The sequence below is a fragment of the Lontra canadensis genome, unplaced genomic scaffold, assembly GCF_010015895.1.
Source record: "Lontra canadensis isolate GAN:19392208 unplaced genomic scaffold, GSC_riverotter_1.0 scaffold53, whole genome shotgun sequence".
NCBI classification, from domain to species: domain Eukaryota; kingdom Metazoa; phylum Chordata; class Mammalia; order Carnivora; family Mustelidae; genus Lontra; species Lontra canadensis.
Genome location: NW_022631047.1, coordinates 6,249,311 through 6,274,580, shown reverse-complemented (window position 1 = coordinate 6,274,580; position 25,270 = coordinate 6,249,311). Strand labels below are relative to the sequence as shown.

Here is a 25,270-nt window from a genome sequence, read left to right as displayed (position 1 = left end):
TATTATAAGCAGAAGAAAGGAGTGCAAAAGGCTCTGAGGTGGGAATGTATCTGGCATGTCTTAGAACAGCATGGTGCACCAATGTGGCTGAAGTGAAATGAGCAAGGTGGAAACGAGACTTTCGTCTAGAATCTTGTAAGTTATTAAAGAATTCTATTTTATCTGAGTAAGAGGAGAAGCAACTGAATTTTGAACAAAGAAGTGGCATGATCTAACTGACACTGTAGAAGTTCACTTCTGCTGCTAGTGGGAAAACTGCAAGATGTCAAGTGTAGGAGTCTAGACTATGCAGCAATCAAAACTAAGGGAGAAGCAATGTTAAGTGGTCAGACTGAGAACAAATTCTGAAGAACTGCTGAGATGATATGCTGCTAGATAACATGCAGGGTGAGAAACAAAAGAGAATCTGAATGATACCAAGGTTTTTAGCCTGAGCAATTGAAAGAATACAAGTGGTGAATACTCAGATGGGGAAGGACAGACTTCAGTTGCATATATGTTACATCTTGAGATTCCTATCAGATGGAAGTGAAGCTATGGATTGAATGAACTGGAATTAGGGGAGAGTTCTGGGCAGGAGAAACAAATACAAAAGATACCAGTATGCAGAAAGTAAAAAGTTAGGGCATGGAAGGAAATCATCAAACAAAAGAGGACATTAAAGGACTAAGCATGGCAACACCCCGAAGAGGATGTTTTTAGATTTTCTGAGGAGATGTAGGCAGTGAAAACTTGTGCTGTGGAAGCCACATAAAAAGAAGTTATTTCTAGATGGAAAAGTGAATAAGTATAATTTTTGCTGGCAGGTTAAGAAAATGGAAGGCTAAAATTACCATTAGATTTATCAACATGGAACTAATTAGAGACCATCACAGACGCAGTGCCAAGGGAGTGGTAGGTTTGAATGTCTGATGTAGCAGGGTCAAGTGAGAATGGAAGCAGAGTAAATGGCAGGCAGAAAGCAGGATGATCAAACGGAGATCTGCCAGATGCAGTTATAGATAATGACAGGCTAGGGTATAGCTGGGAAACTGATACCTGAAGTTGAATACAGATTAAGATCACTTGAGTTGAGAATGTCAAAGTATTAAGAGTGTGTGTAGATTTTTCCATATATGAGTCTGACTGTATTAGGCAGTTAATGAAAAGCTTACAGAGGTAGGAAAATATTAATTCATATAATAAAATAAAATTATAACAAAATTTCTATTAAGAATATTTAATAACAAGGTTAAACAATTTTTTAATAAATTTTATATAAACACAAAGCATTTTCTAGTAATTTTATAACAAAAATTATTTTTTCAGTATATCCTTAAAGAAAAAATTTTTAAAAACCCAAATTTTATATTTCTTATTGGAACGTGTTCTACACTCAAATATGTCAATTTAATTCACTTCTTGCACATCCTACCTTAAGGGAAAAAAAAACCAAATATGTAAATTTAAGGAGAAAAATACTCAAAGCCAAGATATTTTGGCTCTGAATGAGGTAAATTATTTAGATCCTGCCTATGGCAACTATATCATAAGTCAGTGTAGGTAGTATTAGCTGAAAATGAGACATTTTATTAATTTGGCAAAAACAGAAAACAGGTGCTTCTATTTCTTAATTCTATTTTTATAACATATCTATGTTTTATGTACCTTATGTATTTGGGTCATTTTTAATCACGATGAGATCATGAGGGAAAAATATACATCCCATACTTATTATCCTAATTTTTTATTATTTCAACACTCACTTCCTTCAGAAAAACAAAATTAGCCCAATTAACTTTTGCACAGATTGTATAAGGCAGCAGCCAAGAGATGAGACTGTGTGGAGTTTAAATATGGACTCTCACGTAGAACCAGGGTGAACCTAAATAAATATTTAAACTTCCTAAGCCTCAACTTCATCCCCTAACCAATGAGGATACAGTATTGTTGAGGTTTAAACTTCCTAAGAAGTGCCAAAAACATAGGAAGTATTCCACAATGGTTAAATACTATGATAATTGTAATCATGAAGTCTCTAAAATTCCCAGTTTAATTTTAATTTTTGCAAAACCTTTTGCTTAGAAAGCAAACTTGCTCTAATATAGTCAGACTTTTAAAAACTAAGACCTACAGTAAGAAATTGTGACCCAAAATACACATATGTGTTACTATTTTCTATTTTGATACTTTTCATTCCATTTTTTTTTACTCCCAAAATATGTAATGGCCATCCAAAGTCTTGACAAACATTGCTCTAATTTAGTAAGAAATTTCAGCTGTATAAAAATTAAGTTAATTCACAATTTTAAGGCATATATTCAATGTATGTAGCTTTTTAAAATATTAGTAAATTTAACTATGCTGACTAAAATCTATGCGAATTATAAACTTTTTGAAGCAGAGATTCTTTATAAATTAACTATCTCCTAAAAAAAAAAAAATTAACTATCTCCTTGACAAATTCTTACTTAGTACTTAATATGAGAACACCATAGGGCTTGTACTGAATTCAGAAATTAAACCAGCTGATCTTCATATAATGAGTTAAAAATATTATTCAGTGAACTAATATTCTAAAATAAGATTTTTGATTGTCTCATATTTATACATAATTTTTCTATAGAAATTAGCTAAGGAGAAAGGGAAATAACTTTTAAAATAACTAGAAAACATTACTGTATGAAGTGCTTTAAGAAGTAGCTTCTCATTTATATTCTAAATAGTTGAACATTTCAGACATTAGTTTTTTTATTTAACTTTAACAGATTACCCTTGTTGGATAGATGATTCTTATTGTGCATACTTTAATATCATGATTAGTGAAGTTTTATACATATTGAAAACTTTCAGTTTTTAGTATGAAGCAATGTTTTATTTTCCTGAATATGTTCCACAAACCTAGAAATTCAAAAATTAAGTAATTATATATATTAGTATAATAAAATGACATTTATATATGGAATTCTTAGTATTTTAAGCTTTCATTTTAGAAAGATGAATATACTAAAGTGCACTGCAAACTTATAAATGTTCTAGGTATATAAAGAGGGGGAAAACAGAAATTCATACATAATATTCCATTTCGCAAAAACATGAGGATCAACCAAGTACTGGGTACTAAAGAATGATAATGTTATTTCATGAAAAATACAGGTTTATAAATATCTTCTGCTGTGAAATGGGTTAAGTAGTAAAAGTCAAATATATTTGTGAAAGTCAAAAGTAAATATTCTTATTTACTTTTAACCAAAATATACTTAAACAATTAGTTTAAACAAAGAAAGCTATACATAAATTTGCTAACCTTTTTCTTGCTGAGAAGTTCTGCATTAACTATGTCTCTACTGTCTGTTTACATTTTCCAACAACATCAGTGTTATTACCCTAGTCTTATTTTATAATACCTTTATTTGAAAATAAGTAACTTTCATAATTTGAGTTATGATTTATCAAAAAATGCTGTAATTGTTATTAAATCCATGATCATTTATTTAAAAAACATCTCATTCAACATATTCTTGATCTTAAATTAAAATGTGGCTTTTAAATACAACAAATACAACAAAAACTCCACATTTTAATATGAACTTATATGTGCAGATACATAAATATATAGGTATATGTAGATATAAATATACAGTGGGAGTTAGGTATAGTTGTATTTGTACCTACTCATTGTTAAAAAAAGAAAAAAATCAATTTGTCATAAAAATGCTAAGCCTACTGCCTTATCTAAGAAGCTACTTAATTTGCATTTCAAGTCCAGAGAATAAATAGGAAAAAAGAAAATAAAAAGTTTGTCATTTTCCATGCTAAGAAGGGGAAACATTATTATTATTATTATTATTATTGATATCTATATTATATTACCTGAAAAATGTTTATTTAATCAAGTTTTTATTTTTACTTACAATTCTACTTTATACCCAGGTTACAAACGTATGTATTTTTTCAAATGCTCAATTAAAACAATAATTATTTGATTTTTTGGGGCACAAATAATAAACTCACCTAATAATGTATAGTAGATCTAGACATGATAAATAACTCAAATCTAGGCTAAGAGATATTGCATCAAGGTTGGAAATCTGTAACGTTTTAAGTATAAACCGTTAAAAATTAGTTATCATCCTAGTAGAATAACAACTAAATTTCTGATAGCAGTGGTTCAACAGAGAGACAGATCTTGCATTACCTATTGTGTCAGCTTTGCTAAATCTTCGAGTTACAACATTGTTCATGTTTCCATTTTCACAGAGCTTCAATTCTGTGAGATATACTTCCACTTTGCAGTGCTTTACAAACATACCCTGTTCAACCACCTAAAAACGAAAACAAATCAGTGTTAGCTGTAGCTCAATATTTTTCACTGTCTCTAATAGCAATAGATTTCTCTAAAGAGGTTTTAGAAACTGCAGATCTCCAAAAAAATAACTATTAAAAACTGTCAATATGAAGTAAGAGATACTAGATAGTTGAAAAAGCCAGAAATATATTTGGAATATTTAAGAGAACATGAATAATCATATTAAACATTAACAGATAGTTTGGAAAGGCATTCTACCCATCTATGAAGATATTTTGGTATACTATAAATAATGAATACATTCAGTATTTATAATGAGAAAGTTTATTCCCAATGTAAATACAGCTCTGATTAATGATCCAGACCGACTCCTAGCTTTTATTACTTGATCTCAAGCAGAAAACCCTTAAAAATGATAAATTTTATAAAATTTCAGTTAGCAACAGCTAACTCTGTATGTTAAATCACTCTGTATGTTAAAATAATCTTTTAAAAGAACTCCAAATTACTGCGGCCAAAATATTCAGCAATGGCCTGTAAGTGATATGTTAGTTTTCCAACGTAAGATGACTTTCTTTGACCTTTAAATACGCTTAGTAATTCTATGCAACGAAAGGAAAAAGAAAAAAAGCTGCTAAACATGCAAGCAACAAAGCAGGAAAAGAGAAAATATGTATATATTAGGGTCACCTTTTAAGTAAGTATATTTCCTTTTGATCTTCTAAAGGTTAACTGTAGAATTTCAGTCATGAATACTGTTTCTGAAAATAGTAATCAGCTTGATACGTGATACATTAGACAAATATGGCTAAAGGGAGGCTCCAAGTAACTGCTGTAACTCACAAGCTTAGCATCAGTTCAGCAAAGGCCTTACAAATTTGTCTTTCACTTGCAGGGAAATTGTTTTAGCTCAAAAACTTCAAATGCGGTTTAGCCAATATTTAATTTCCAATCCAACACTAATTTTTATAATACTTGGTTATTTATAATCTCTTAATTACACTTGTTATATTCACATTTCTAAAACAGGCAACAGCCTGTACCTCTCTAGATTTTAATTACTTTTACAGACTAATATATAAATTATCTCTTAACTAATGAAATTTGTTTTAAATCTCTTATGCTTATTTATTTTTGAGGTTAAGGACGTAGTAAAAGCTACCTTATCATTTAATTTTACAGGATTATGTGTAGCTATATTTAAGTAGAAAAAGCAGAAATCAAATATTCTATCAATCAGAAATTTTTGCTCTGGGACTCAATATCTGAGTAAGAATCCTAAAATATATTAATACTAATCATTGGTAAGTTGCTAAAACTGAGGTGCCCACAGGCCTCATTTTTAGGAGGAAAAATAGAATGATCAACAGAGCAGGTAATGGCATAATAAAACAGGATAAAATAACAAAAAAGAAAATCCCTCATTATTATTTACATTGAGAAATATTTTTCTACATAAGCATAGCTTTTAAAAAATGAGGATTAATTTTCATAACACCAACAGAAATTTTCCTGGAAACTAAATCACTAAATCTAGTGATTTAGCTGTTAGTCATTATAAACAATGAAAACAAAACACCAAGATTATTTCAAAATCCACTTTATTGGGTTTCAGGATTTTTCTCACCATTTTTCTTCTTCTCTCCAACAATATCTTATATTGTTAAAACCCTCATTATCAGCACTCAAAATACTACTATGTTCATAAGACATTTTTACTACTTCCAAAAGCAGTGTATTAAAAAAGCTGTTTTTTTTTTTTTAAAGATTTTATTTATTTATTTGACAGACAGAGATCACAAGTAGGCAGACAGGGAAGCAGAGAGAAAGGGGGAAGCAGGCTCCCTGCTGAGCAGAGAGCCCGATGCGGGGCTCGATCCCAGAACCCTGGGATCATGACCTGAGCCGAAGGCAGAGGCCTTAACCCACTGAGCCACCCAGGCAACCCTAAAAAACTGTTTTTTTAAAGAAAATATGAGTTTGTCCTCCCTACTTTTATTTGAAAGAACCATAGTATATGAATAATTAAAGCTTGAACACAGTAGCTCCATAGTAGAGAAAAATAACTAGCATATTTATGTATTAGTGTTATTATGTTTGTATGTAGATTATTTAATTATATAATATCTTCTTTATATTTGTTTATATAAAGTCTACTACCTTATTAAAAATGCACTAAAAATAATTTAAAATAATGGCTACGAAAACTGTGTAACAGGAAGAAACGAGATTATAAAATTATAACAAGGTACAAAGTTATACTTACCTAATTATTATGACCATTAAAATACACATTTGAAATAAGACTGGAACATGAATATTCAGAAATAATAGTTATGTTTCAGAATTAGAGGTGACTGCCAAACTATTTTTTTCTAAGTGAATTGTGTTATATTATTATAAACAAAGAGCAAGCATAAGATGAAATTTGGCTTCCTGTCCAAAATGTAAAGCTTATGGCTAAATAAAAATAGTCCCATAAACTAACAGCCACAATGAAGGTAAAATCTCTTTACTAAATTAGTGAGGGAAATACAAGTTTACACTGAACTAAAATAAATACAATTTGTTCATTTTGCTGCGAATATTAAGAGAGCATTTTGTAGAAAGTCATGAAATATATTGATAAATTTCATGTACTCTTTAAATTGTCATATGAGGGGCATCTGGGTGGCTCACTCATTAAGCATCTGCCTTCGGCTCAGGTAGTGATCCCAGCGCCCTGGGATTGAGCCCTGCTTCGGGCTCCCTGCTCGGCAGGAAGCCTGCTTCTCCCTCTCCCCCTGCTTGTGTTCCCTCTCTAGCTGTGTCTCTGTCAAATAAGTAAATAAAATCTTTAAAAATAAAATAAAATAAATGGGCATATGAAAGTTTCATAGAAACTTTCCTTAATTCCAAGTGCTTACTTCTCCCCCTTTGGAAACAAAGTTATTTCTAAAGAAATCTGGTACTCTAGAATGGTTTGATGACATGGCCTAATGGGACACATTTACTATTTTTGAGGAGTTAGCAACATTCGTTTTTGTAGTGCTTACTGAGTACTACGCTTACTAGTGGTAAAAAATAGACAAGTAGAGAAGTATAAATAAATTCTACATGTAGTATTTCATCCACAAATATTTCAGGATATATTTCTTCAAAAACAAGGACTCAGAAACCACAATACCACATCACACCTAACAAAATTAAAACTAATCCCTTAATATCAAATATCCAGTCAATATTCAAATTGTCCCCATTTCATTTTTATTGAATCAGGATCCAAATAAAGCCCATGCAGCACAACTGACTGATAAATCTCCAAAATATAATTTAATTGAAAAGTTCACCATCTATCTTTTTATTCTTGCAATTTTTAGTAAGACTACTTCATAGATGGTGAGATATATTCTAAATAAGATACAAATAATATTATTTGTGATGTAGGTAGGCATTAACTAACCAGGGCCAAGATAAGGGATGGGCCAACTACGACCCACAGGCTACATTTGACTTGTATTATTTTTGTAAATAACATTTTACTAGAACAGAGTCAAGCCCATTCATTTATATATCATTTATGGCTGCACCCAAAACAGCAGAGATAAACAGTTTCTACAGAGACTATCCTGGCTCATAAATATTCACTATATGGCCCTTTACAGAAAAAATTTGATGACTCCCGTCCCCCAGCCCTGGGCATTATTTTATTTTTGATCACTCTTGCCAGGACTCAAGTTTATTTTACTTATCTAACTTCACTGTTTTTTTAATCAACTTTGTTCATTTAATATAGATTTTTTTCTACTTTATTAATGTCTATTTTTATTTCTCGATTAGCTTAATTTCCTTTTCTTCTCTCAACTTCTTGAGACAATAGATTTTGACTTTCTTTTCTAATAAATGCATTTAAGCTATCACACTCCTTATAAGAGTGGCTTTAGTCATTCTTTCACATAGTACTGTTATTACCACTCAGTTAAAAATGTTTAATTTTACTTTGTATTTCTTCTTTGACCTAAGGATTACTTTGGAAGTATATTATTCCACTTCTAGAGAGCTAGGAGACAATCTTGTTACCTTTTTGTTAATGACTTCTCAATTCCACTGGGGACAGAAAATACACTGAATAATTTCTATCATTAGAAATATAGTGGAATTTGCTTGAGAGCCCAGCAAATGGTCAATTTTGGTAAAAATTCCACTTAAGAAGAATTTGTATTCTGCATTTACTAAGTGCAATGCATGTCAGTTAGGTCATGCTGCTTAATCATGTTGTTCAAAACTGCTTCCAAGCTCAATCATGTGGCAGTCCTCAGATCCTCTCCAGTTGCTGGCAGAGAATTCAGCTCCTCATCATGTGAGTGCCTCTATAGGCTGCCTGCATGGCAATATGGCTTCACTCAAAGCAACTGATCTGAGAGAGAAAGAGAGAGCATGCATGCAAGAGAGTGCAAAAGAGCACTTCCCACCAACATCTTTTAGAGACTAATCCCAGAAGAAACATACTATTACTCCACCATATTTCCTGGTCACAGAGACTAACTCTGGTACAATGTAGGAGATTACACAAGAGTTTGAATACCAGGAGGTGGTGATCACTGTGGAGTATTTTGAGGATGGCTACTACAGTTCACTCTCTGGCTCCCAACAAGTCACAGTCCCTCCCTGCAACATGTAAAATACATTCACTCCCTGCAAAGCCCCCACTAATATCATCCCATTATAATATCAACTCCAAGTTCAGAAACTTGTCATTTATATCTGATCCAGGTACAGATAAGGATCCTTGGGTATAGTTTCTTAAGCATTTGAGTACAGTTCCTCTTTATCTATAATTCTGTGAACTACAAGATAAGATAAGCCCCAAATATAGCCAAAAATAAAATGGTGGGACATGCAGAAAATAATTTTTTTAAGATATTCCTGTTCAAAGGGGTATGGGGGTAAGAGGAACAAAGGAGGCAATGGTCCACAGACATTCTGAAATCCACCTGGGCAAATACTTAAAGTTCCTTGATTAGGGCTTATTCTGCCATTACCTAAAAACAAGTCTTCAACAACACTTGATTCTGGTTCTGGGTCATACGATTTTCATGAAAGTTAGCACATGTTTGCAGTTTGTAAATTCTTAGTCTGATCCTGATTTCTGTAGAAGTCTAGGAGACACTTTGATTTTACACTGTCTCTGTAGTCCAAGACGGTAGTGGTTCTTAAAAACATCGTTAAGTCTCCAGTGCATCTCACTGGAGTCTCATTCCATTACACAAAAAGGCAGATCCTCAAATGTCCTCTAGATATGTCCTATCTTGGGTTTATGCTGAGAAGACTGAAGGGCAATGCTCTTAAGCTTCTTAGAAGCCCTACTGTTCTTAGAAGCCACATATTGAAAGGAAGTGTAAAGTATACCTGAAATCCTTTAAAGGGCCTTTTGTCTGAACACTATTGTGAGGCACTATCTTTGATTTTTCTGAGGTCTTAAAGAATTTTACAGTCATATCCCCGTGGCTTTAACTTTTGGTTAAAGTTGAGACTGCCTTGAGTTTCATCTTTGCTTGGGAACACATCATAGTTTCAGCATTGTCCGTCATCTGGAGAGGCCAGAAATCCTCAAAACACTAGTAGGTCTTGGCTCCTTTTTTGCAGCCCTTTCTTTAGCTTCTCTCTCCCTTCTCTCTTCTGATTATGTGCGCACAAGAAAACCAGGCAGTTCTGGCAGATGATTCAGTTCATCAGCTACAGTTTTTCATCTTTCAATTTACTGCAGTTGACATGTTGCTAAACTTTCTGCTACCTTATAACAAAGACCACTTTCCTCTGGGTTCCGGTAAGATTTTCTTCACTGTCCTGTAAGTCCTCCTCAAAGTCCAAAATTCTACTAGCAATTTATTCAAGGCACCTCAGGCTTTCATTAATACTCTTACAGGTTCTTACAACTTCTGCTCCCTGCCTGGTTCTACCACCACAGTTCAAATTTTGTTAAGGCAGCACACTACTTCCAGGTGCCAAAATTAGTTATCAGTTTTCTACTGCTGCCTAATAAATCACCCCCCAAACCCAGGAACTTAACAGAGTAAACATTATTTCACACAGTTTCTGAGGGTCAAGAATCTGGAGCAGCTTAGCTGGGTTATTCTGGCTTGGGGTCTTTTGAAAGACTGATGTCAAGCTGTGGGCTGGGGCTTCAATGATCTGAAAGCTGCATGAAACTAGAGGATTCACTTCCAAGGTCACTCACATGGTTGTTAGCAGGCTTCCATTTCTCACTACTAGTCAGAAGTCTTAGTTCCTTACCATATGAGCCCTGCCACAGGCTGCCTGAATATGCAGCTGAATTCCCCAGATTGAGAATTGAGAGAGAGCAAGAGAAACTTTTTTTCTCTCTGTGTGAAGTTTTCATGATTTATATTTATTTATCTACTTATTTCAATTTGCTGTTGGACACAGATTTTAAGAAATTCCAACATGGCCTCTTTCAAAAAGTAATGCCAATGAAGTTGTTGGTTGGTCTGTTTACCATACCAAATGTGTGTGTGCACCCAAGTGCGAGTCAAGGTGTCTTTTATAGTCTGATTTTTTCTATTTTAATGAGGTACAACTGACATATAATATATTAGTTTCAGGTGTAAAACATAATGATTCAATATTTATCTATGTTGTGAAAAATGATCACAATAAGTTAACGTCCATCATCCTATGACAAATTTTTTTCTTGTGATGAGAACTTTTAAGATCTACTCTTACTCTCAATAACTTTCAAAAATGCAATACACTATTATTAACTATAGTCGCCATGCTATATATTTACATCCCCATGATTTACCGATTTTATAACAGGAAGTTTATACCTTTTGACTCCCTCAACCCTAAAAGCTAATCTTGAAAGTGATACACATGCTATAACTTCTGCTGTATGTTGCTGGCCACAGGGGACTACCCAAGGATGAGGATATAAGGAGGAGCTCATTGGAAGTTACCTAGGAGGCTACTATCTTAACTTATATGCAAATATCACATATTTTAAATTTATGCATATACTCATCCCAATTAAGAAATACCTATCATTTTAAATAGCCTGACTTAACATTTATTTGTAATATTTACTGTTGTCAATCTACATTTTCTCTTGTGTCTCCAAGCTGCCATACGGAATAATTTCCTTCCATTCTAAAGATTGTTTTGTTTTTCCTTTAGCACAGTTCTGCTAGTTACAAACTCTGTCAATTTGTTTATCTGAAAATAACTTTTTCACCACCTGAAGAATACAGCATTCTGAGTGCACAGTTATTTTTCTTTCATCATGTTGAAGATGGTTGGTTGTTTTTCAGCTTTCATTTCTCCTGAGAATTCGTTTGTTTATTATTACTTTGAAGGTAACAGACTTTTTTTTTGGGCTACTATTAGGAATATATATATTTTTTTGCCTTTGCTTGGTTTTGTTTGTATTTTTTTGTTGTTGTTAGCATGGGTTTCACAGCATTTCTTAATTCTATATAGCATGTCACCTTTCATCAGTTTTAGAAAATTCTCAGCTATTAACTCCAGTGTTACTTCTACTCTATTTTGACTTCCCTCTCCTTCTAAGAGCCCACTTATGTGTATGTTAAAATTATGCATTGTGCTCCAAGTGTATTTGCTTATTTCTGTACATTCCATCCTTCAGTCTCTTTAAGTTTTAATCTGTATACTTTCTACTGATGTTATTTAGTTTACAAATTTTCTCTTTGGTTCTATTTAGTGTTTTAATTAAACACTGAGTATTTACTTAATTTTTTCAAATTACTTTTAGAATTACAGAATTATATTTGGATCTTAATAGTTTTGGAATAATATTTGTTCTTAACAGTTTTGTCCTTCAACTATCTTATTTTTTTTAAACATAATAAAGCACAGTATTTTGAAGTTTCTGTCTAACTCCACTATCTGGATTCCTTATGGTCAGTTTCCACTGTCTATTGTTTCTCTTAGATTTTGGTTCCACTGTATTTCTTGTTCATGTATGTTTATTTTTGCCTTTTTTGTTGTTGTTTTAACTGAGTGTCTGACATTATAAGTGAAACGTTTTAGAGATGATTCAAGGCACAGAGAGATGGTTAACTACTTTGTTTCTACATCACATCTACTAATCCTAAATTCCTCAATTCAGAGATTAGTTAAAATTCCCAGCTGGGCTTCAGACCCTAAAAAAATAGTAATTCTTTAAGTAAATTTCATTGTCATAAGAGTCACATGGGGGCAAAGTAGAGGTGGAAATTCCCAGACTTACTAATTTAATTTTGGAGGAAGACTTCTTAAAAACAACTCCAGATAATTTTACGCACACTAAAGCTTAAGTATTATCTTACAGGTTGAATAATTCTAAACTATCTTATTACAAATATATGGATGACCTCTTAACAGAGAAACTTTTTTTCTCTCTGTGTGAAGTTTTCATGATTTATATTTATTTATCTACTTATTTCAATTTGCTGTTGGACACAGATTTTAAGAAATTCCAACATGGCCTCTTTCAAAAAGTAATGCCAATGAAGTTGTTGGTTGGTCTGTTTACCATACCAAATACTAGTACTGTATAATATGCTACCTTTATTAAGAAAAAAAAAAGTACATCATTAAGGTTAAAGTAATACAGGTTAGCATATTTGAAGATATTCCAGGCATAGATTTTCTTTTATCCCAGGAATAAAGTTCTTCTTCTAAACAGTTTTAGAGCTAAATACTCAATCCTTTAATTGAGCAATAGGTTATTTTATATGTATAAGGCTAGCATTTCTAAAAGACAGAAATCCTAATTTTGAAGTGGCTGTAAGAGAAGGCTGAGTGAAGTTAAGGGTCAAAACTAAAATGAACTAGGGTGACTGAGTGGCTCAGTTAGTTAAGCATCTGCCTTCAGCTCAGGTCATGATCCCAGGGTTCTGGGATCGAGTCCCACATTAGGCTCCCTACTCAGCAGAGAGTCTTCTTCTCCCTCTCCCTCTGCCCTTCCCCCCTGCTCGTGTCCTCTCTCTCAAATAAAAAAATAAAATAAAATAAAAACTGAACTAAATCAAAGGTACACTCACATTCTATTTAGAAAACAGAACTGAATTCTATCCCTAAACCATCAATACATACATACAAATCATTAATATAACTAGTCTGTAGCAACAGTTCCAAATAAATCTATGTATGGTTTGGTCTACTAGAGGTTTGTACCCTGTGTTACATAATTTGACTTTTTAATTGTTTCTGTGTGGAAAAACCAACACAGATAAATAATTATATGCTCAGAGATCCTGGTCCCCAAACCCTTCCTTCTTTCCCTTTCCCTGCCTGATACCATTAACAAATACTTATGTAAGACTGACAGATCTATTTTAAACACTTAGTGTTCTGCTATGATGACAACATCCTCACTTTCATAAATGACTTTTTAGTTCCAAAAAGTAAAGATAATGGATCATTTTTAATGTTTCTAGACTATTATTGTAAAACTTGCAGTACAGTGGTTAAGAAAAGAGGTTGCCTGAATTTCTAAATTGATGTGACTTTCTCTACCTCTGTCCTCATTTCCTCATCTACATGAAGATAATAATACCTACCCTATAGAGATTCCTGTGAGGACTAAATTAATAATAATGTATAATCTGCTTCTAACAGTGGCTAGCAAATAGTAAATCCTCTATAGGTATTAGCTATTGTTATTATACAATATAAAAGTAACATTTTGATGGTCTTTTTCTCTTAGATATTTGATGAGGATTCGTGTCATTAAATTATAACAATAAAATGTGACTTCAATACAAATATTTTTATTCACTAATTCTAAATATGTACCTTTCGTGCTATTGGTTCCTGACCTTCCATCAAAGTGTACCAGCTGACAAGTTTATTCCAGCCCTCAGTTGGCAACAGTATGTAATCTAATTCATCAATAAGATGTTCCTTAAGTGACTGGGCATCACCATCTGTAAAAGAAAAAAGTAAACCCAATAAATAAAAAGAAACAATAGTTCATGAAATACTTTAGTGTGAATATCATAAATTACTTAAACTCACAGAGACTAATTTAAGTATTTAAATGAGGCCTAAAGAAAGCTCTGAAGAAGTTCACATATAAATCTACATATTCCAAAATAAACTGTTGCTTTAAAAAGATTCAATGTGTACCAGTAGTCAATGAACAGTATTTAAAGACATAATTTTTTATTAAGCTCTTAAAATAACAAGGGATCTGAAAGAAGAGTGTTTCCCGAATATTTAAAGTAGGAGATCCCTCACATGGTAACAGTGGTCATTCTAGTACTAGCTAATGAAAGAAATTCAGGCGCAAACTGATAACTTTTTACAATGACTCTAAAGCACATGGGCTGGGAACCATGATGGAAATCACAAAAGGGCATCCTGTGAAACAAATTATTCCAGAAGGCCCATGATCTAGATTTCTCCCAAAATCTAAAGTGGAGGAAGTTGTTCAGATGTGGTTCTAATTCTATGAACATTTTCAAAATTCTGGTTAAACTAAAAATTTAGTGCAGGGCAGGCCAGAGATCTAGAAGCAATACCATGAGTTATACCTAAATGACAGTCCTAATCTGAGATTCCGTTATTATCTTTACCTGAATTTCCAAAGTACAGAAACAGATACAGTTAACTGAGTTATATACAACATAAAGAAGATTTTCTCAATTTGAGCCAGTCTTAAATTATTTAACATGAGAAGCAAAATTATTCTCAGTAGCATCTCAAAAATGAGAGCCCACTATTTTTTTTTTTTTTTAAGATTTTATTCATGGGGCGCCTGGGTGGCTCAGTGGGTTAAAGCCTCTGCCTTTGGCTCGGGTCATGGCCTCAGAGTCCTGGGATCGAGCCCCACATTGGGCTCGTTGCTCAGCGGGGAGCCTGCTTCCTCCTCTCTCTTGGCCTGCCTCTCTGCCTACATATAATCTCTGTCAAACAAATAAATGAAATCTTAAAAAAAAAAATTAAAGATTTTATTCATTTATTTACAGACAGAGATCACAAGTAGGAAGAGAGGCAGGCCGAGAGAGAGAGGGGGAAGCAGGCTCCCCGCTGAGCAGAGAGCCCGATATGGGGCTCGATCCCAGGACCCTGAGATCACAACCCGAGCCGAAGGCAAAGGCTTTAACCCACTGAGCCACCCAGGTGCCCCGAGAGCCCACTATTCTTAATTAGACATAACAATACAAATCAAGAAGCATGGAAAATTCTGAAAGGATTGAGAGAAAGTTATTTATTCCATCTAGGATCAATCAACAGGTCAGAGAATTACACTAAACTTTTTTTTTTTTTTTAAGATTTTATTTACTCATTTGAGAGAGAGAGAGAGCAAGAGAGAGAAAGCACAAGCAGGGGAAGAGGCAGAGGAAGAGGGGGAAGCATACTCCCTCCTGAGCTGGGAGCCCAACATAGGGCTCAATCCCAGGACCTGGAGATTATGACCTGAGCTGAAAGCAGATGTTTAACTATCTGGGCTACCTAGGTGCCCTGAATTACACTAAACTTTGAGAAAACTTTCATATAGAGCAGAAGTGATAAAACTCTGAATTGTATAATACAAACTTCAATAGCCAATACATTCTAAGGATTAATTTTTAAGTTCAGTTTTTTAAAATCTTAGTTGTAATTTTATTTTATTTATTTATTTATTTATTTTTTAAAGATTTTATTTATTTATTTGACAGAGAGAGATCACAAGCAGGCAGAGAGGCAGGCAGAGAGAGAGGAGGAAGCAGGCTCCCTGCTGAACAGAGAGCCCGATGCGGGGCTCGATCCCAGGACTCTGAGATCATGACCTGAGCCGAAGGCAGCGGCTTAACCCACTGAGCCACCCAGGCGCCCCTCTTAGTTGTAATTTTAAAATCTTGTTGGGGAAACTGATAATTTGGAACATATTTTTAGAGCCTGCTGAAGGTGAAAGAAACTTACATATTCTAAACCCCTATATGCATCATATTCTATGAGACATATTACAGTAAACAACCATGTTATCTCAGTTCTCAAAACAATCCTTAAGCTAGGTGTCTCCATTTTAGATTGGAAAATACTTTTAGAGAAACTGAGTAACTTGTCCAGGATCATATATGCAGAAAGTTGCAGGTACTCTGAAAGTGTTACTAGAAAACACTGCTATCTCAGGTGACTTTTCAAAACAACATTGAGGTAAATATCTCCAAATTATTTAGTAAGCAGATCCAGGTATTGATTAACCTGCCGAAGGTTACACATAGAGAAGATCATAGAAACTGGATTCAAATACAAATTGGTTTACTCTAACATCCACTTTCTTCCTACTATTAACAGACTACCTTGAAGAAAACTTAGGAAAAGAAAGAAGAGTCTAAAAATTAAGACTTTTACGTTGTCTTCCACAGTTTAAGAGTTTGGGTAAAAGACTTTATTATATATGAGAATCCAATAGTAATTTTATATCTAATGGCAAAATAAAACAATCAGTTTATTTTTAAGGGACGAGAATACCCCTAAGCTAAACACAAAAGAGCTCCTATTTGTTACTTCTGCGCTTAATGATATATAATTGATACAGAATAAACTGCACATATTTAAAGTAACAGAACAATGCAAGTGTGAAACCATCACCACAACCAAAATGATATATCCATCCCCATTCAAAGGTTTCCTAGTAGTCCTTTGTAATCTCTCCTTCTTGTCTATCCAGGTCTCCTGTCCTATCCCCAGAAAATCACTGTATTGTGCAACTATAGACTAATGTGCATTTTGTAGAATTATATATGAAAATTATGTCTGGATGAATGGATAAAGAAGATGGGATACACACATACACACACAGAGAAAATCAGGCAACCATCAAAAAACTTAAATCTTGTTATTTGCAATGACATGGATGGAACTAGAGGGTATTATGCTAAGCAAAAAAGTCAATCAGAGAAAGACAATTATACGATCTCACTGATATGTGGAATTTAAGAAACAAAGGCTCATAGGGGAAGAGAGAAGAAATAAAACAAGATGAAACCAGAGAGGGAGACAAACCGTAAAAGACTCAATCATAGGAAACAAACAGAGGGTTTCTGGAAAGAAGGTAGGTGGAGGGATGAGGTAACTGGGTGATGGACATTAAGGAGAGCATGTGATGTAATGAGCACCAGTATTATATAAGACTGATGAATCACAGGCCTGTACTTCTGAAACCAATAATACATTATGTTAATTAATTGAATTTAAATAATGTTTAAAAAATTTTTTTAAATAAAATCCAATTTGTCCAAAAAAATTGTCTGTTTTCTATTACTACAGGCATTTTCTTGGATCTTATATAAAAATTAGATTTACTGTTTTTGTTTGGCTTCCTTTACACTGCATAATCATCTTGAAAGTCATTGTTTTTATGTATCAACACTTCATTCCTTTCAACTGCTGTGAAGGATTCCATTATATGAATATACAATAATTTGCTTATCCATTGAGCTATTGATGGGCATTTGGGGTTGCTTCCAATTTTCTCTATTACAAATAACATGGCTATAAACATTTATGTAGAAGTATTCGTGTATGGATATACATTCTCATTTCTTTTGGGTAAACATGCAGGAGTGGAATAACTGGTTCCTACAGTAAACTCATGTTTATCTTTTTGAGAAATTTCCTGATTATTTCATTTCCAAAACCAGTGTATGAAAGTGCCACTTGTTTCACTTCCTTGTCAACACTTGATGTTGGTCATTCTTTTAAACTTTAATCATTTTGATATACAATAGTGGTACTTCATTATGGTTTTAAGCCTCATTTCTTTAATGACTAATGATGCTGAGTATCTTTGCAGTTATGCAGTTTTAAAAACCCCATTTTCTTTGGTGAAGCATCTGTTCAAATCTTTTGTCTACATTTTCCACTACATTTTATGTTATCTTAATATAGTTTTGAGAATTCTTTATTCGGCATACAAGTCTTTTATCAACTAGGTGATCTGCAAATATTTCCCCCACACTGTGGTTTTTCTTTTTTTTTTTCTTTCTTTTTTGTTTTTTAAAGATTGTATTTATTTATTTGACAGAGAGAGAGATACACAGTGAGAGAAGGAACACAGCAGGGGGAGTGAGAGATGGAGAAGCAGGCTTCCCACCAAGCAGGGAGCCCAACGCGGGCATCGATCACAGGACCCCAGGATCATGACCTGAGCTGAAGGCAGATGCTTAATGACTGAGCTACCCAGGCGCCTCATCTTCTTTTTTTTAAAAAATAGTTTTTTGGGGGCACCTGGGTGGCTCAGTGGGTTGGGCCACTGCCTTCGGCTTGGGTCATGGTCTCGGGGTCCTGGGATCGAGCCCCACATTGGGCTCTCTGTTCAGCGGGGAGCCTGCTTCCCCCTCTCTCTACCTGCTGCTCTGCCTATTTGTGATCTCTCTATGTGTCAAATAAAATCTTTAAAAATAGTAATAATCATAATTTTTTTATTATGTTATATTAGTCACCATACAGTGTATCATTAGTTTTTGATGTAGTGTTCCATGATTCATTGTTTAAGTATAACACCCAGTGCTCCATGCAATACATGTCCTCCTTAATACCCATCACCAGGCTAACCCATTCCCCAGCACCCCCTCTCCTCTAAAACCTTCAGTTTGTTTCTTGGAGTCCACAGTCTCTCATGGTTCTTCTCCCCCTTTGATTCCCCCCCTTCATGTTTCCTTTCCTTCTCCTAAGGTCCTCCATGCTATTCCTTATGTTTCACATATAAGTGAAACCATATAATTGACTTTCTCTGTTTGACTTATTTCACTTAGCAAACCCCCTCCAATTCCATTCATGTTGATGCAAATGTTGGGTATTCATACTTTATGATGGCTGAGTAATATTCCATTGTATATACAGATCCCATCTTCTTTATCCATTTATCTGTTGAAGGGCATCTCGGCTCCTTCCATATTTTGGCTACTGTAGACATTCTGCTATGTAGACATTCTGCTATGAACACAGATGCATATGGCCTTTCTTTTCACTACATCTGTATCTCTGGGGTAAATACCCAGTAGTGCAATTGCTGGGTCATGGGGTACCTCTATTTTAAACTCTCTCTCTTCACAGATGACATGATACTTTATCTGGAAAACCCAAATTACTAGAACTCATACACCAACTGAGTAATGTGGCAGGATACAAAATCAATGCACAGAAATCAGCTGCCTTCCTATACACTAGAAAAGTAACTGTAGAGAAATCAGAGATCGATTTCAATTACAATAGCACCAAAACCCTTAGGATACCTTGGAATAAACCTAACCAAAGAGGTAAAGGATCTATACCCTAGAAACTACAGAACACTTATGAAGGAAATTGAAGAAGACACAAAAGGTGGAAAAAATTCCATGCTCATGGATCAGAAGAATAAACATTGTTAAAATGTCTATGTTGTCCAGAGCAATCTATAACTTCAACACCATCCCAATCAAAATACTAATGGCATTTTTCAAAATACCCTAAACAAACAATCCTAAAATTTATATGGAACCAGAAAAGACCCTGAATTGCCATGGAAATGTTGAAAAAGAAAAACAAAGCCAGGGGGGCATCACATTGCCTGATTTCAAGCTGTATTACAAAGCTGTGATCACCAAGACAGCATGGTACTGGCACAAAAACAGACAGATAGCTCAATAGAAATGAATAGAGAGCCCAGATATGGATCCTCAACGCTATGGTCAACTAATCTTCGACAAAGCAGGAAAAAAATATCCAATGGAAAAAAGACAGTCTCTTCAATAAATGGTGCTGGGAAAATTGGGACAGCTATATATAGAAGAATGAAACTTGACCATTCTCTTACACCATACACAAAGATAAACTCCAAGTGGATGAGAGACCTTAATTCACGTGAAACAGGAATCCATCAAAATCCTAGAGGAGAACATAGGCAGTAACCTTTTCGACAATGGCCACAGCAACTTCTTTCATCACATGTCTCCAAAGGCAAGAGAAACAAAAGTGAAAATGAACTATGGGACTTCATCAAGATACAAAGCTTCTGCACAGCAAACTAAACAGTCAACAAAACTAAGAGGCAGCCCATGGAATGGGGGAAGATATTTGCAAATGACACCACAGAAAAAGGCTGGTATCCAAGATCTGTAAAGAACTTCTCAAACTCAACACCCAAAAAACAAATAAGCAAGTCAAAAATTGGGCAGAAGACATGAATAGATACTTCTCTAAAAAGAGGTACAAACGGCTAACAGACACATGAAAAAAATGTTCAATATCATTAGCCATCAGGGAAATTCAAATTAAAACCACAGAGATACCACCCTCCATAAGGCAGAATGGCAAGAATTGACAAGACAAGAAACAACAAATGTTGGAGAGGTTGTAGGGAAAGGGGAACCCTTTTACACTGTTGGTGGGAATGCACATTGGTATAGCCACTTTGGAAAACAGTGAGGAGGTTCTTCAAAAAATGTTTTTTAATTCTTTTAACAGTATCATTTATTACTGATCAAACAATTAGTGGCAAAAGTTCATTCTTTTATCAATTGTGCTTTTTATATCACATTTAAGAAACCTTAACACAATGTTACAAAGATTTTTCACCCATTTTTTTCCTATAAGTTCTATAGTTTATATGATATGTTTTGAGTTTACTTTGTATATGATGCCAAATATGAATCAAAATTCAGTCTGGGTGGTTTTTTGTTTTGTTTTGGTTTTTGGGTTTTTTTGTTTTGGCAAACAGACACCTAATGCTCAAGCAGCATTCATTTAAAAGACTATCCTCTCCCTACTGAAATCCTCTTATATCTTTGTCTAAAATCAATTGAACACATATATGTGTATCAACTTTTGGATCCTCTAATCTGTTCAGTTGATCCTTACATCACACTATATACAAATATTAACTTAAAAATGATCCAAGTCATAAATGTAACAGCTAAAGCCATAAAACTCTTAGAAGAAAACATAGGTATAAATCTTGTATGACCTTGGATTAGGTGATGCATTCTGACATAACTACAAGTAACCAAAGAAAAAATATAAATTGGCCTTAGAATTAAAAACTTCTGTGCTTCAAAGATACCATCAAGAAAGTAAAAGACGATCTATAGAATGGGAGATAATTTTTGGAAATCATATATTAGATAAGGGGTTAGTATCCAGAACATATAAATAACATTTGAAACATAAGAATATAAAGACAAGTAGTCCAATTAAAAAGAACAGAATCAGAATAGACATTTCTCCAAAAAAATATATGTAAGCAGCACAGATAAGATACTTAACATCATTAATCACTAGGGAGACACAAATCAAACTGACAATGAGATACCATTTCATATGCAATAGGATGGCTATAATAAAAGGACAGACGATGTGTTGGCAAGGATAGGAAGAAACTGCGAACCTTCATATACTGCTGGTGAAAACGTAAAAATTCTGCAACTATTTTGGAAAACAGTCTAACAATTCCTTAAGTAGTTTAATATAGAGTTACTATCTAACCTAGTAATTGTACATCTAAGTACGTACTCATGAGAAATTAAAATATGTAACTACACAATAATTTGTATGTGAAAACGTTCACAGCATCATTAGCCAGAAAGTGAAAACTCAAATGCCCATCAGCTGATGAATGGATAAACTAAATGTGGTATATCCATACAATGGAAAATTATTCATCCATAAAAAGGAATGAAGTACTGCTACATGGATGACACCTGAGAACTCTATATTAGGTGAAAGAACTCAAATGTTAAAGGCTATATATTATATGATCTCATTTAGATGAAACGTCCAAAATAAGTAAATCCAGAGACAGAAAGTAGATTAGTGCTTGCTGAGGGTTGGGGGTTTTAAGAGGGAATAAGGGGTGACTGCTAATGGGTACAAAGTTTCTTTCCAGTGTGATGAAAATATTGTGGAATTAGATGGTGGTGATGGCTGTATAACTGTGAATATACTAAAAACCACTTAATCATACAATTTAAAAGGATAAATTTTGTGATAGGTAAATTCAATCTCAGTTTTTTTTCTATCTCAATTTTTTAGACACCTACTAGAAATGTAATTTGGAACTGTGCTGAATCTATAGTTTGGGGGGGGGAATTTAACAATATAGAGTCTTTGGATGTACCTACAGGATCTCTTATTATTTAGGTTTTAATTTATCCATATTTTGTATTTTTTTGATATTACTACAAAATGTTTTTTTATAATTTCTATTCATGTTAGCTCACTGTTAGCATATAAAAATACAGTTAGGTTTTTAAATAATGATCATATCCCATAAACCAATCTCATTTATTAGTCCGTAGGAACTTTTTAAAAAATATTTTATTTATTTATTTGAAAGAGAATGTGAGAGCGAGCAAGAGCACAAACGGGGTTGGAGCAGAAAGAGTGGCAGAATAAGCCCCGTTCAATAGGGAGCCTGACATAGGCTCATGATCTGATCATGACCTGAGCCAAAGCAGATACTTAGCCAACTAAGCCACGCAGGTGCCCCTACCAGCTTGTTTTTCTCTTCTGTATATTCAATCTAATTTTCTATGTGATCATAGCTATCTATGAATAAAGCAGATTTATTACTTCTTCCTATACAATATGTATGCTTTTTATCTCTTCTTTCGCCTTACTGCATTGGGCAGGACACCTCCAGTAATGCGAGCTGAAGAGCTGAGTGGACACCTTTGTCTTTTCCATGTCACCTGTAGGTGTTTCACAGATGCCCATTATGAGGACGAGGATGTTTCTTTCTATTTTACTCTTTTATCTTACATGATATGTTATCTTTTAAATACGTTATTTCTAGGGGCGCCTGGGTGGCTCAGTGGGTTAAAGCCTCTGCCTTCTGCTCAGGTCGTGATGCCTGGGTCCTGGGATCAAGCCCCGCATCGGGCTCTCTGCTCAGCGGGGAGCCTGCTTCCCCCTCTCTATCTGCCTGCCTCTCTGCCTTCTTGTGATCTCTCTCTCTGTCAAATAAATAAATAAAATCTTAAAAAAAAAAGAAAGAAAGAAAAATAAATACATATTTCTATATAACATATATATCCTTTTCATTGTTGGACTTGATTTACTAAACTTCTGCTCAGACAAGATACTGGCCTAGTGTTTTCTTGAAATGTCTCTAAGATTTTGGTATCAAGGTAATGATGGTTTCAAAGCATGAGTGGGGAAATACTATCTCCCAATTTTATCGAAGAGTTTTGTAAAATAGGTATTATTTCTCCCTTAACTATTTGGTGGAATTCACCAGTGGCACTATTTGGATCTGATGTTTTCTTTGGGAAAAATCTGAAATAATTTCTGCACTTGATACAGGGCTATTCAGGTAATCTTTTCTTCTGGAATGAACTTTGGTAGTTTTCATCTTTTTCATCTAGTTTGTTGAGTTTAATGGCATAAGGTTCACAATATTCCTTTATTGTCCTTTTAATATTTGTGGATTCCATACTGATACTACATCTCTTATGTTCCTGATATTGGTAATTGTGTCTTTCCTTTTTCTTGTAATCAAACTAGATATGTATCAATTTTATTATTTTCACAAAGAATCAGCTTATTTTTTCTTTTTTATAATTGACATATCATATTACATTTGTTTTGAGAAGACAAGCTTTGGGGTTCATTGATTTTTGCTATTTTTCTCTTCTCTAATTTCTGTTCTGAACTTATTTTTCTTCTTTCCTTTCTTCTGTTTACTTTAGGTTTTATTTGTTCCTTCTTATTTCTTAAAAACCAACACCACTGATTTTGAGACTCTCACTTTATTTATATACTCAGATATTATACAATTATATATTAATAGAGCCAATTCAGCTTTCTTTTGATTAGTTTTGGCACATGTATTACTTTTGTTTGTTGCATAAAAAACTAATGTAGGGGCTGAAAACAATACTTTTTTTTTTTTTTTTAAGATGTATTTATTTATTCTGAGAGAGACAGAGAGTACTGGGAGGGCAAAGGGAGAGGGAAAGAATGTCTTAAGCAGACTCTGCTGAGTGCAGGAGCCTAACACAGGGCTTGATCTCACAACCCTGAGATCACAACCTGAGGTGAAACCTGGAGTCAGATGCTTAGCCAACTATTAAGTTGAAAACAATACTTATTTACAATCTCACAATTTTGTGGGTTATAAGTTCCAGTGGGCTCAACTGGATCCTCTATTTAGGGCTCATAAGGCAGAAATTGAGATGTTAGACGGGGTGATCTCCTATCTAAAAACTCTGGGGGAAGAATCTGCTTCTAAGTCTATTCAGATTGTTGGCAGAATTCAGTTTTTCATGGTGCCGGGTCTGAGGTGGTTTGTTTCCTTGCAGACTTGGGCAATGTCTCTCTCTTTTCCTAGAGGATGCCGGCCGGAATAGTCACATGGCCTCTTCCATTTTCATAAGAAAAATGATGCACTAAGCACTTCTCATGCTTTAAATCTCTGATTTCTCCCACCAGCTAGAAAACAGTCTGCTTTTAAAGGGCATTTGTTGTTAGATTAAAACCACTGGGACAGGGCGCCTGGGTGGCTCAGTCTGCCTTTGGCTCAGGTCATGATCCCAGGGTCCTGGGATGAAGCCCTGCATCGGGCTTCCTGCTCAGTGGGAAGCCTGCTTCTCCTCCTCCCACTCCCCCTGCTTGTGTTCCCTCTCTTGCTATCTCTCTCTCTGTCAAATAAATAAATAAAATCTTAAAAAAAAAAAAAAAACATTGGGATACTCTCCCTCTGCCATACAACATAAATAATAATGGGAAGGATATCTTATCCTATTCGCAGGCTCTTCCCATATTCAAAGGGAGAGATGATTATGTAAGAAAGAAGTCAGTAGGAGTCAGAATAGAATTCTGCATAACATAACATAGCACACCTTTTTCAATTTCTTTTAATCCATTTGGATCTTTATATTAAAAGGGGCACTTTCTTATATACAGTGCATAGTTATGTCTTTTTTTTTTTTTTTAAGATTTTATTCATTTATTTGCCAGAAAGAAAGAGAGAGAGAGCATGAACAAGCAGGAAGAAGAGCAGGCAGAGGGGGAAGC

The 25,270-nt window shown here is 34.3% G+C and overlaps 1 protein-coding gene across 10 annotated transcripts in view; it reads right to left on the bottom strand.

The window, feature by feature from the left end:
* USP15 (ubiquitin specific peptidase 15) overlaps positions 1–25,270 on the bottom strand; it is a 118,031-nt gene that overhangs the window by 70,655 nt on the left and 22,106 nt on the right. For 9 of the 10 annotated variants that reach the window (XR_004384700.1, XM_032874636.1, XM_032874637.1 and 6 more), the window contains exons 3-4: positions 14,084–14,214; positions 4,178–4,304 (exon numbers count right to left, since the gene is read on the bottom strand). Coding sequence is in view for 9 of the 10 variants with exons in the window: in XM_032874636.1 (XP_032730527.1) it covers positions 4,178–4,304; positions 14,084–14,214 (258 nt within the window). In the remaining variant the exon portion in view is untranslated. Of the gene's footprint in view, positions 1–4,177; positions 4,305–4,978; positions 5,031–14,083; positions 14,215–25,270 lie in introns of those variants that run through there. The other variant, XM_032874634.1, reaches the window with a different exon arrangement.